General features: G+C 50.1%; 1 protein-coding gene across 3 annotated transcripts in view; it reads left to right on the plus strand.

Moving 5' to 3' along the window:
* LOC140399318 (serine/threonine-protein kinase N2-like) overlaps positions 1-13,940 on the plus strand; it is an 80,020-nt gene that overhangs the window by 58,004 nt on the left and 8,076 nt on the right. For all 3 annotated transcript variants that reach the window (XM_072488841.1, XM_072488839.1, XM_072488840.1), the window contains one exon: positions 12,737-12,879. In XM_072488841.1, the coding sequence (XP_072344942.1) occupies positions 12,737-12,879 (143 nt within the window). The remainder of the gene's footprint in view (positions 1-12,736; positions 12,880-13,940) is intronic.

The raw sequence follows: 13,940 nt of genomic DNA on the forward strand, positions 1-13,940 counted from the left end.
CTGAGGGGAATTTCAGTGAGGTAGGAGAAAAACTGGCAGTGGGAAGTAGAGATGTATTAACTGGTGAGGATATTTTCAAAAGTAGTACCAAGGGGGACTTCCGGAGATGGGAATGTGCAGAGTGGCTCTCCTACGTAAGACAACAAAATAGACACTTTTGACTGAATTTAGCCCACAAAATCGGACTAAAACATCCCCTCCCCCCTCCACAATAATAAATACAGCAAAAATGCTAGGGAGCAGCAGTTCAAGAGGCCGCAGGGACACCCAAGAACTGCGACAAGGGACGAGAGCGGTGAGCAAGCTGGTCAGTGGACCCTTGAGGCCAGGGGTCCCCAAGAGAGGGAGATTGGCGACCCGTTCAAACCCCCCCCCCCCCCCCCCCCCCCGCCCGGCCCGGTGATAGATGGAAGACACTCCTCATCTAGGTAGGTATCTGAAAGCAATGAGGGACAACATCAAGGCCGAGATGAAGGCAAGCTGGCGGAGGCGCTGGCTGCCATGCAGATAGCTCTCGTCGGCATGGGAAAGAGACTGGAAGCCTAGGGGAGCACAATAAGGGAGCTTGAAAAGGCATTGACGGACCAGAGCAGCCGAATCGTCAGCCTGGAGGCCAAAATCAAGCAGTTGGTGGCTGGCAACCCAGTGGGGCCTGAAAGGGACGGTCGAGGATTAAGAAAATCGGTTGAGGTGGCAGAACATCCGAATAGTGGGCCTGCCGGAGGGAATCGAGGGCAGGGACCCAACCAACTATGTGGCTCAAATGCTGGGCAACCTAACGGGGAGGGACAGCTTCACCAAGCTGCCGGAGATTGACAGTTCTCACCGGTCGCTCCGACCAAAGCCCAAGGCGGGAGAGCAGCCGAGAGTGGTAATAGCCAAGCTGCACAGTTACCAGGACCGGGAAAGATTCTTTCGCTGGGCCAGACAGATGAAGGCATGTAGCTGGGAGGGACATAAGATCAGTCTACCCAGGACATTGGGGCGGACCTGGCAAAGCGCTGGGCGGAATTTAATCAAGCAAAGTCGGCCCTATATAAAAACACAATCAGATTCAGGATGCTATTCCCAGCTCTGGGTAATATATCAGGCCAAGGAACATTATTTTACTGCCCTTGCAGAGGCGCGGACGAGTGCGTCCAGAAGAACAATCTGGAGAGGCAGAGATGAGGAAGGCACAGGAAGCAGAGGAAATCAATGGACAATTTTGCCCAGCAGAGGGCAGTGGAGCGGAGCTGCTGATTGGTGTTGCAAGGGAAATTTGCATACCTCCGTCGTGGTCACCCTAATTTGAAGGTAGTTTGTGGAGGAGCTGTTGTCAAGTGACACTTAAACCCAAAACACTTATTCAGTGTTTCCCTCCCTACCCCCTCCTCTAACCAAAAAAAAACAACCGCTGTGAAGATCGAGGAAGGCTTGAGGTCAGTGACTGGTAAGTAGTGTTTCTGTTTTCTTTTTCTTTTCATTGGTATATTGACATATTTTTTTCTTCATTGTTTATTTATTTATTTAATTCTCTTTGGTAAATTGTAATTGTTGAAGTTAACCGAAGGTTTAAGACATGGCAGGAGATCTCAGACCCGTGTCATTCTCCTCGTGTGCGATGTGGGAGCTCAGGGACATGTCCACTGTCCCTGGATCCTTTACGTGCAAGAGGTGTGTCCAGTTGCAGCTCCTGTTAGACCGCTTGATGGCTCTGGAGCTGCGGATGAACTCACTTTGGAGCATCCGCGATGCTGAGGACGTCGTGGATAGCACGTTTAGCGAGTTGGCCACACCGCAGGTGAAAGGTACTGAGGGAGATAGAAAATGGGTGACCAAAAGACCGAGCAAGAGTAGGAAGACAGTGCAGGTGTCCTCTGCGGTCATCTCCCTGCAAAATAGATATACCGCTTTGGATACTGTTGAGGGAGATGGCTCACCAGGGAAAGGCAGCAGCAGCCAGGTTCATGGCACCATGGCTGGTTCTGCTGCGCAGCTGGACAGGAAGAAGAATGGCAGGGCTATAGTGATAGGGGACTCAATTGTAAGGGGAATAGACAGGCGGTTCTGCGGACGCAATCAAGACTCTAGGATGGTATGTTGCCTCCCTGGTGCAAGGGTCAAGGATGTCTCGGAGCGGTTGCAGGACATTCGGGGGGGGGGGGGGGGGGGGGTGAATAGCCAGCTGTCGTGGTGCAACTATGCACCAACGATATCCGTAAAAAACGGGACGAGGTCCTACAAGCTGAGCTGTTGGGGAGAGTTTAAACTAATGTGGCAGGGGGATGGGAACCGATGCAGGAAGTTGGAAGGTAGTAAAACAGGGACAGAAACAAAAGGCAGTAAGGGGGAAGGTGTAAGGCAGAGAAGCCATAGTCAAAAATCAAAAAGGGCGACAGTACAAGGTACAGTGACTGAGGGGAGCTCAGTGAATAGGACCAGGAATACGAAAAGGAAAACGGGAAGTGAAAATATTAATGGTAAGCAACGCAGCAGGTTGTTACATGAAGATATGGGTTCAACGACAAGGAAAATTAGGAGAAAGGTTAAGAGGAAATATAACTTGGGAGAGGTTACTGATCGAGGTGTTAAGATTTAGAACCGAGGTAAAAAAGCCAACATAAGTGTACTTTACCTGAATGCTCGTAGTATTTGGAATAAGGTAAATGAGTTGATGGCGCAAATCATCGTGAATGACTATGATTTAGTGGCCATTACTGAAACATGGTTAAAGGATGGTCACGACTGGGAGTTAAATATCTGAGGGTATCAAATTATTCGGAAGGACAGAGTGGATGGTAAGGGAGGTGGTGTAGCTCTGTTATTTAAGGATGACATCCGGGCAACAGTAAGGGTTGACATCGGTGCTATGGAGGATAAGGTTGAATCCATTTGGGTGGAAATCAGGATAGTAAGGCGAAAAAGTCACTGATAGGAGTAGTCTATAGGCCACCAAATAGTAACATTATGGTGGGACAGGCAATAAACAAAGAAATAACTGATGCATGTAGAAATGGTACAGCAGTTATCATGGGGGATTTTAATCTACATGTCGATTGGTTTAACCAGGTCGGTCAAGGCAGCCTTGAGGAGGAGTTTATAGAATGTATCCGCGATAGTTCCCTAGAACCGTATGTAATGGAACCTACGAGGGAACAAGCGGTCCTAGATCTGGTCCTGTGTAATGAGACAGGATTGATTCAGGATCTCATAGTTAGGGATCCTCTCGGAAGGAGCGATCACAATATGGTGGAATTTAAAATACAGATGGAGGGTGAGAAGGTAAAATCAAGCACTAGTGTTTTGGGCTTAAACAAAGGAGATTACAATGGGATGAGAGAAGAACTAGCTACGGTAGACTGGAGCAAAGACTTTATGGTGAAACAGTTGAGGACCAGTGGAGAACCTTCCAAGTGATTTTTCACAGTGCTCAGCAAAGGTTTATACCAACAAAAAGGAAGGACGGTAAAAAGAGGGAAAATCGACCGTGGATATCTAAGGAAATAAGGGAGAGTATCAAATTGAAGGAAAAACATACAAAGTAGCAAAGATCAGTGGGAGACTAGAGGACTGGGAAATCTTTAGGGGGCAACAGAAAGCTACTAAAAAAGCAAAAAGAAGAGTAAGATAGATTGAGTAAATTTGCTCAGAATATAAAAACAGATAGTAAAAGTTTCTACAAATATATAAAACAAAAAAGAGTGGCTAAGGTAAATATTGGTCCTTTAGAGGATGAGAAGGGAGATTTAATAATGGGGGATGAGGAAATGGCTGAGGAACTGAACAGGTTTTTTGGGTCGGTCTTCACAGTGGAAGACACAAATAACATGCCAGTGACTGATGGAAATGAGGCTATGACAGGTGAGGACCTTGAGAGGATTGTTATCACCAAGGAGGTAGTGATGGGCAAGCTAATGGGGCTAAAGGTAGACAAGTCTCCTGGACCTGATGGAATGCATCCCAGAGTGCTAAAAGAGATGGCTAGGGAAATTGCAAATGCACTAGTGATAATTTACCAAAATTCACTAGACTCTGGGGTGGTCCCGGCGGATTGGAAATTAGCAAACGTGACATCACTGTTTTAAAAAAAAGGAGGTAGGCAGAAAGCGGGTAATTATAGGCCAGTGAGCTTAACTTCGGTAGTAGGATGCTGGAATCTATCATTAAGGAAGAAATAGCGAGGCATCTGGATGGAAATTGTCCCATTGGGCAGACGCAGCATGGGTTCATAAAGGGCAGGTCGTGCCTCACTAATTTAGTGGAATTTTTTGAGGACATTAACAGTGCGGTAGATAACGGGGAGCCAATGGATGTGGTATATCTCTATTTCCAGAAAGCCTTTGACAAGGTGCCACACAAAAGGTTACTGCATAAGATAAAGATGCATGGCATTAAGGGGAAAGTAGTAGCATGGATAGAGGATTGGTTAATTAATAGAAAGCAAAGAGTGGGGATTAATGGGTGTTTCTCTGGTTGGCAATCAGTAGCTAGTGGTGTCCCTCAGGAATCAGTGTTGGGCCCACAACTGTTCACAATTTACATAGATGATTTGGAGTTGGGGACCAAGGGCAATGTGTCCAAGTTTGCAGACGACACTAAGATAAGTGGTAAAGCAAAAAGTGCAGAGGATACTGGAAGTCTGCAGAGGGATTTGGATAGGCTAAGTGAATGGACTAGGATCTGGCAGATGGAATACAATGTTGACAAATGTGAGATTATCCATTTTGGTAGGAATAACAGCAAAAGGGATTATTATTTAAATGATTAAATATTAAAACATGCTGCTGTGCAGAGAGACCTTGGTGTGCTAGTGCATGAGTCACAAAAAGTTGGTTTACAGGTGCAACAGGAGATTAAGAAGGCAAATGGAATTTTGTCCATTGCTAGAGGGATGGAGTTTAAGACTAGGGAGGTTATGCTGCAATTGTATAAGGTGTTAGTGAGGCCACACCTGGAGTATTGTGTTCAGTTTTGGTCTCCTTACTTGAGAAAGGACGTAATGGCACTGGAGGGTGTGCAGAGGAGATTCACTAGGTTAATCCCAGAGCTGAAGGGGTTGGATTACGAGGGGAGGTTGAGTAGACTGGGACTGTACTCGTTGGAATTTAGGAGGATGAGGGGGGATCTTATAAAAACATAAGATTATGAAGGGAATAGATGGGATAGATGCGGGCAGGTTGTTTCCACTGGCAGGTGAAAGCAGAACTAGGGGGCATAGCCTCAAAATAAGGGGAAGTAGATTTAGGACTGAGTTTAGGAGGAACTTCTTCACCCAAAGGGTTTTGAATCTACGGAATTCCTTGCCCAGTGAAGCAGTAGAGGCTCCTTCATTAAATGTTTTTACGATAAAGATAGATAGTTTTTTGAAGAATAAAGAGATTAAGGGTTATGGTTTTCTGGCCGGAGAGTGGAGCTGAGTCCACAAAAGATCAGCCATGATCTCATTGAATGGTGGAGCAGGCTTGAGGGGCCAGATGGCCTACTTCTGGTCCTAGTTCTTATGTTCTTATCACCTTGCTATGAACAGGGGAACCAGCTCATAGAAAGGAGGGTCAAGTGCAGCAGAGCGCAGGAGAGGGTGAGGAGAGATAGTAGGGACTCCAGCAGAGTCAGAGGGGGTCAGGTCGACTGGGGGAGGGGGGAAGCTAGTGCCAGGAGGAATGAGTGAGGGGGGGCCCATGGCGAAGGCCAGGGGCGAGGCAGAGGGATGGACAGAAGGGGAATACAGAGGGGAGAGGGACAAACCGACATGGGTGGGGGGTGGTTAGAGCTCTAAACTGGCTTCACTCTTGGAAACATAGAACAAGATGGCACCACAAGCAGCCACTTTAGAGGATCCCTAAACAAAGGGCTACCCTAAACGCAGGGGCTCACCCACATGGTGTACACAGAGGTGGTCATGTTAGGTGACCCCTGGACAAAAGGAAATCCTGGAATGCATGGGCTGGCCTCATGGTGAAAACGGTGACTGTGGCCATTTTGGACAGCCCCCTAACCAAGGGAAACGCTGGAAAGCAGGGCACATCTGCAAGGTAGGTATGGTTGATCCCACGGGGAGTTGACAAAAATCCCCCATCCGAATAGTCACCAGGAACGTCAGGGGACTTAACAGCCCAGTGAAGAGATCCAGAGTTTTCGCTCATTTGACAGGTACGAAAGCTGACATAGTCTTCCTTCAGGAGTCATGCCAGATGGAGAAGAACTGACTGTAGGAAAGGAACGGCTGGCACAAACCTATTGTTCCAGCTACGGGCCGAAAGCCAGGGGGGTTAGCCATATTGATAAGTAAGGGGACTCTGTTTACTACAACGAGGAGGGAGAGAGAGACGTCATGGTCAGTGGTGTCCTAGACAGGGCACTGGTGGTCCTGCTGAATGTGTATGCTCTCAACTGGGATGACACAGAATTTGTAAAGAAGACCATGGAGGAAACTCCCGACATAGACACATACGACTGATCATGGGGGGAGACTTTAACTGTGTACAGGACCCATTGACAGACGGGTCGAATCCCAGAACGGGGAAAACAGCAGGCATAGCTAGAGAACTGGGAATGTTTATGGAACAGTTGGGGGTCAGTGGATCCATCGCAGTTCATACACCAAGGTCAGAGGGAATTCTCGTTTTCCTCACCAATATACAGTGCCTTCACCCATATCTACTTCTTTGTAGTGGGGAAATCGGTGCTTCCAGAGATAGAGCGGAATACTCCGCAAATGTAATCTCCGACCACTTTCCACATTACATGGTTGTGAGGCTGGGGACTGGCTGTGCTCAGCGTGCCACATGGGGGTTGGACAAGGCCCTCTTGGCCGACAAGGTCTTCTGCCAGAAAACATCACAGGTGAGTACATTGCTAACAACCAGAACAGGGAAGTCTCACCTTCCATGTTCTGGGAGGCACTGAACTGTGATTAGAGGAGAGATTATCGGCTAGAAGGCATGCAGAGACGTGGAAGAGAGGGCAGCTAGGCAACAACTGATCAACTACATTCTGGAGGTCAACAGAAGATATTCCTAGGCCCCGACTGTAGAGCTTCTGTGGGAGAGGAAAAATCTACAAATGGACTTTAACCTGCTATTCACCGGGAAAGCAGAGCACCAAACTCCACCAGACATGTGGGACCTTCTACAAACATGGGGACGAGGCTAGTTGCCTGTTGGCTCACCAGCTGAGAAAGCAGGCAGCCATGAGGGAAATAGCACTGGTAAAGGATAGCAGAAGCGGACTGGTAGCCGAACCAAAAAATGTCAACGAACCGTTCGAGGCCTTCTATGCCCCCCCCCCCCCCCCCCCCCAACCACAACAAGGACTCGCGGATGAAACTGTTCCTCGACGAACTGGACATGCCAGTCGTGGGAAACAATAGACAGAGGGAGCTGGAAGAACTACTAGGACTGGGAGAGGTCATGGAGAGCATCAACTACATGCAGGTGTAAAGCGGCTGGACCCGATGGGTTCCCGGCGGACTTCTACAAAAACTTTGCGATGGCACTGACCCTACACCTGCGGGAGATGCTCGCAAACTCGCAGGCGAGGGCACCTTGCCTCCAACACTAACCCAGGCCCCCATATTGCTAAGACCCAACGGAATGCGGATCATACAGGCCCATTTCCCTGCTCAATGTAGATGCGAAAATACTCGCAAAAGTCCTGGCTTAGAGGCTAGAGAACTGCATACCGAGGTGGTCGCCAAGCACCAGACTGGCTTTCAGGGTAGACAGCGAACTGTGAACATCAGACAACTGCTGAACTTGATAACTATCCCACCCGAGGAGAGAACACCAGAGGTAATTATCATAGAATTTACAGTACAGGTAATTGTCTCAGGCTTCGACTGAGTCGAGTGGGAATACCTCATCGAGGTACTAGAGGTTTGTGTGTATCCTGTGTCCCAAAAACTACAATACCAGAGGGGCTATCGGACACAGACAGCCTGGGGGGCGGGAAACTGCAGGGAGCCAATGGAACAGCAGGGAACTGAGGGGGGCTCGAACATGGCAAATACAGAAATCGGGGGGCCTAGAACAAGGCTGCAAGAAATAGAACCCCCCCCCCCCCACAAAGAAACGCTGAAAATATGATTGGGGTGAGGGAGGAGGAAAAAAGAGAAGCTGGATGAAGCCAATCGACAAAAGGGGGGGGGGGGAAGGAAAGGGAAAAACACCGCGCACACATAAATAGAAGGTAACTGCCCATTGTATAATAAGTGACCCAGGAAACTATCCAGAAGCAACAAGAGGAGGGGGTGGGGAAAAATTGGGTACTCTACATTTATTTTTTAAAAGGCTATCGGTACATAAAATTGTTCAGGTGCTAGGTTTGCGTGACACCGACATATTGCTGGATTGGGCAGACAAGTGGCAGATGAAGTTTAATGCAGAGAAATGTGAGGTGGCTAAATTTGGCAGGAAGAATATGGCGAGACAGTATAAAATAAAGGAGAAACTCTAAAGGAGGTGCAGGAACAATGGGACCTCTGTGTATGTATGTAACTTATTAAAGATGGCAGGGCATATTGAGAGAGTGGTTCATGAAACATACAATAACTTAGTGTTCAATGTCCTATTAATAAAGTCTAAAGTAAGGAGCTTATGTTGAATTTGTAGAAGACACTAGTTGGACCTCACTGGAGAAGGTGTCCAGTTCTGGACACCATATTTGAGGAAGGGTGTGAAGGCATTGCAGAGTACAGAGGAGATTCACAAAAATGATTCCAAGGATAAGCAACTGTAGCTATGAGGATAGATTGGAGAGGTTGGGCCTGCTTTCCTCGTAGAAAAGAAGGCCGAGGAGAGGCTTGTCAGAGGTATTGAAGATCCTGAGGAATGTGGACAGGGTAAATAGTGAGAAACTGTCCCCTCTCAACAGTACATCAAGAACTAGAGGGCCCAGATTCAAAATAATGGGCTAAATCAGCAGAAGTGATGTGAGGAAAAGGTTTTTCACCCAGAGGGTGGTTAGGGTCTGGAATGAACTTCCTGAGTGGGGGCTGGAGGCAGGTTTGATCGAGGTTTTCAAATGGGAATTGCATTTCTATCTGAAAAGAAAGAAGTGTGAGTTTACAGGGATACGGCGAGTGGGACAAGGTAGAATGCTGATGGCCAGTACAGGCTATGGGCCGAATAGTGGCCTCCTGCTCTGATATCATGGGTTGTTTAATTTACGATTCTGATGAGTTCAGACCCGAAACATTATTTTCTCTTCACAGATACAGTCCTGTTGTGCATTTCTACCATTTTCTGTTTCTCCATTTGATTTTAAATAATGGTTCATCGGATCCCTAATTGACTAATGAGTAGCAGTATTAAAATACACTCACTGGGAAAGTTCCCAGTTTCATTCTCAATTAGTTGATTGCAACTAAGCTGGCAGTGGGGTACAAATGGTGCCAGCATCAGGAAAGGTGGGGTTGTAAAATCAGTTAATGGTCCCATTTCTGGCTAGTGACTCCTATTGAGCTGGTATCCATGAGTCAATGTTGAATAAGTAGAGAATTGGGCTTAACTGCTATGTCCCCAGTTTTGATTAGCCAGACACTACTCAGCTATCCAGGCTCTCAAATGAAGAACAAGCATGTGTGAGGGAGGTACCCGAGGGATGCAATATCGTGCCCTCAGCCGGAGTCTGATGCAGGATCGTGCCCTCAGCCGGAGTCTGATGCAGGATCGTGCCCTCAGCCGGAGTCTGATGCAGGATCGTGCCCTCAGCCGGAGTCTGATGCAGGATCGTGCCCTCAGCCGGAGTCTGATGCAGGATCGTGCCCTCAGCCGGAGTCTGATGCAGGATCGTGCCCTCAGCCGGAGTCTGATGCAGGATCGTGCCCTCAGCCGGAGTCTGATGCAGGATCGTGCCCTCAGCCGGAGTCTGATGCAGGATCGTGCCCTCAGCCGGAGTCTGATGCAGGATCGTGCCCTCAGCCGGAGTCTGATGCAGGATCGTGCCCTCAGCCGGAGTCTGATGCAGGATCGTGCCCTCAGCCGGAGTCTGATGCAGGATCGTGCCCTCAGCCGGAGTCTGATGCAGGATCGTGCCCTCAGCCGGAGTCTGATGCAGGATCGTGCCCTCAGCCGGAGTCTGATGCAGGATCGTGCCCTCAGCCGGAGTCTGATGCAGGATCGTGCCCTCAGCCGGAGTCTGATGCAGGATCGTGCCCTCAGCCGGAGTCTGATGCAGGATCGTGCCCTCAGCCGGAGTCTGATGCAGGATCGTGCCCTCAGCCGGAGTCTGATGCAGGATCGTGCCCTCAGCCGGAGTCTGATGCAGGATCGTGCCCTCAGCCGGAGTCTGATGCAGGATCGTGCCCTCAGCCGGAGTCTGATGCAGGATCGTGCCCTCAGCCGGAGTCTGATGCAGGATCGTGCCCTCAGCCGGAGTCTGATGCAGGATCGTGCCCTCAGCCGGAGTCTGATGCAGGATCGTGCCCTCAGCCGGAGTCTGATGCAGGATCGTGCCCTCAGCCGGAGTCTGATGCAGGATCGTGCCCTCAGCCGGAGTCTGATGCAGGATCGTGCCCTCAGCCGGAGTCTGATGCAGGATCGTGCCCTCAGCCGGAGTCTGATGCAGGATCGTGCCCTCAGCCGGAGTCTGATGCAGGATCGTGCCCTCAGCCGGAGTCTGATGCAGGATCGTGCCCTCAGCCGGAGTCTGATGCAGGATCGTGCCCTCAGCCGGAGTCTGATGCAGGATCGTGCCCTCAGCCGGAGTCTGATGCAGGATCGTGCCCTCAGCCGGAGTCTGATGCAGGATCGTGCCCTCAGCCGGAGTCTGATGCAGGATCGTGCCCTCAGCCGGAGTCTGATGCAGGATCGTGCCCTCAGCCGGAGTCTGATGCAGGATCGTGCCCTCAGCCGGAGTCTGATGCAGGATCGTGCCCTCAGCCGGAGTCCGATGCAGGATCGTGCCCTCAGCCGGAGTCCGATGCAGGATCGTGCCCTCAGCCGGAGTCCGATGCAGGATCGTGCCCTCAGCCGGAGTCCGATGCAGGATCGTGCCCTCAGCCGGAGTCTGATGCAGGATCGTGCCCTCAGCCGGAGTCTGATGCAGGATCGTGCCCTCAGCCGGAGTCTGATGCAGGATCGTGCCCTCAGCCGGAGTCTGATGCAGGATCGTGCCCTCAGCCGGAGTCTGATGCAGGATCGTGCCCTCAGCCGGAGTCTGATGCAGGATCGTGCCCTCAGCCGGAGTCTGATGCAGGATCGTGCCCTCAGCCGGAGTCTGATGCAGGATCGTGCCCTCAGCCGGAGTCTGATGCAGGATCGTGCCCTCAGCCGGAGTCTGATGCAGGATCGTGCCCTCAGCCGGAGTCTGATGCAGGATCGTGCCCTCAGCCGGAGTCTGATGCAGGATCGTGCCCTCAGCCGGAGTCTGATGCAGGATCGTGCCCTCAGCCGGAGTCTGATGCAGGATCGTGCCCTCAGCCGGAGTCTGATGCAGGATCGTGCCCTCAGCCGGAGTCTGATGCAGGATCGTGCCCTCAGCCGGAGTCTGATGCAGGATCGTGCCCTCAGCCGGAGTCTGATGCAGGATCGTGCCCTCAGCCGGAGTCTGATGCAGGATCGTGCCCTCAGCCGGAGTCTGATGCAGGATCGTGCCCTCAGCCGGAGTCTGATGCAGGATCGTGCCCTCAGCCGGAGTCTGATGCAGGATCGTGCCCTCAGCCGGAGTCTGATGCAGGATCGTGCCCTCAGCCGGAGTCTGATGCAGGATCGTGCCCTCAGCCGGAGTCTGATGCAGGATCGTGCCCTCAGCCGGAGTCTGATGCAGGATCGTGCCCTCAGCCGGAGTCTGATGCAGGATCGTGCCCTCAGCCGGAGTCTGATGCAGGATCGTGCCCTCAGCCGGAGTCTGATGCAGGATCGTGCCCTCAGCCGGAGTCTGATGCAGGATCGTGCCCTCAGCCGGAGTCTGATGCAGGATCGTGCCCTCAGCCGGAGTCTGATGCAGGATCGTGCCCTCAGCCGGAGTCTGATGCAGGATCGTGCCCTCAGCCGGAGTCTGATGCAGGATCGTGCCCTCAGCCGGAGTCTAATGCAGGATCGTGCCCTCAGCCGGAGTCTGATGCAGGATCGTGCCCTCAGCCAAACCTCTTTACCAGGGTTCTCTGGAGTGGAAAGTATGGTCTGCCAGATGCTCAACAAGTAGCAACCATCGTTCGTGTTGTCTTGTTCACTGATTGACAGGACCTAACCAAGGAGTGGCTCCAGCAAAAACTGTTCTTTTAATAATTCTACCTGCTGATGCTTTTTGTTTGGCGGCTGGCGAGAGCGGGGCACTCCCATTAGGGTCTCTTTAAGCTTGCTTGAAAATTTCTTCACAGCTCCCGGCTTGGGTCACCGTCTGTGTGGAGACTGCACGTTCTCCCCGTGTGTGCGTAGGTATCCTCCGGGTGCTCCGGTTTCCTCCCACAGTCCAAAGATGTGCAGGTTAGGTGGATTGGCCATGCTAAATTGCCCTTAGTGTCCAAAATTGCCTTTAGAGTTGGGTGGGTTACTGGGTTATTGGGATAGGGTGGAAGTGTGGGCTTGGGTCGGGTGCTCTTTCCAAGAGCCGGTGCAGACCCGATGGGCCGAATGGCCTCCTTCTGCACTGTAAATTCTATTATATCTATGATGATTTGTCTTCAAGGATCAGAATTTTAGTTTTTTTTGTGTATATATAGTGTGGAGATTGAGTGACCCTCTTAGGCTGGTGTCTTGTATAGATGTAACTTGCAAGTTTTCTTTGCATTTAATTGAAATATATCTTTTTGCAGGAATGGGTCCTGGAGATTACACAAACACCTTTTGTGGAACCCCAGAGTTCTTGGCTCCAGAGGTGCTGACTGAGACCTCGTACACACGAGCGGTTGACTGGTGGGGTCTGGGCGTCCTTATTTTTGAAATGTTGGTGGGAGAGGTGAGATCTTTGCTTCCTAGAGCAGTGTTCTGTACACGTCATGATGGCCCCTTTCCCACGACAGGTTTTGATTTCAACTATGCAGTGCTGGGTAAACCATTAACACTGCAAGGAAGGAGCAGGAAAATCAAGTTATCTGGTGCCTGTCTCTCACGGGTTATTTGCAAAGTGGAGTAACGGGAGAAAATTTCCTGTATTCCCGTGAATATAAATTAATTCCAGTCAATATAATATTGTTGGATTGGTAGCATAATGGCTATCCATAGAATCCCTACAGTGCAGAAGGAGGCAATTCAGCCCATTGAATCTGCACTGACCCTCTGAAAGAGCACCCTAACCTCGGCCCATTTCCCCACCCTGTCCCTGTAACCCCATCTAACCTACACATCTTTGGACACTATGGGGTAAATTAGCATGGCCAATCCACCAAACTAGATTTTTGGACATTCCATGTCCAGAGACCTGAACTAATAATCCAGAGATGAAAGTTCAAATTCCACCACAGCAGCTGGAGAATTTTAATTTGAGGAATTTGATCATCTTTATTGTCAGAAGTAGGCTTACGTTAACACTGCAATGAAGTTACTGTGAAAACCCCCTAGTCGCCACATTCCCGGCGCCTGTTCGGGTACTCTGAGGGAGAATTCGGAATGTCCAAATTACCTAACAGCATGTCTTTTGGGACTTGTGGGAAGAAACCGGGGCACCCGGACACAGGTTTTTGGTAAACTTATTGCATCATAAATGAAACTTCAAGATTATTGTAGAAATCTCTTTGGTTCACTAATATCCATTGGGGAAGAAACCTGCTGCATTTGCATGGGCCATCTCCTCCTAACTGACCTCTGAAATAGCCCAGCAAACTAGTCGGCTCTGACAGAAGATGGCTCACCATCACCTTCTCAAAGGACATTGGGATGAGTGCTAAATGCTGACCTTGGCCTTTCATGGGATGTGGATGTCGCTAGGAAGGCCAGCATTTGTTACTCATCCCTAATGCCCTTGAACTGACCTTGCTTGGCCATTTCAAAGGGGTAGTTAAGAGTCACACATTGTTGTGG

This window comes from Scyliorhinus torazame, chromosome 22 (assembly GCF_047496885.1).
Source record: "Scyliorhinus torazame isolate Kashiwa2021f chromosome 22, sScyTor2.1, whole genome shotgun sequence".
Lineage (NCBI taxonomy): Eukaryota > Metazoa > Chordata > Chondrichthyes > Carcharhiniformes > Scyliorhinidae > Scyliorhinus > Scyliorhinus torazame.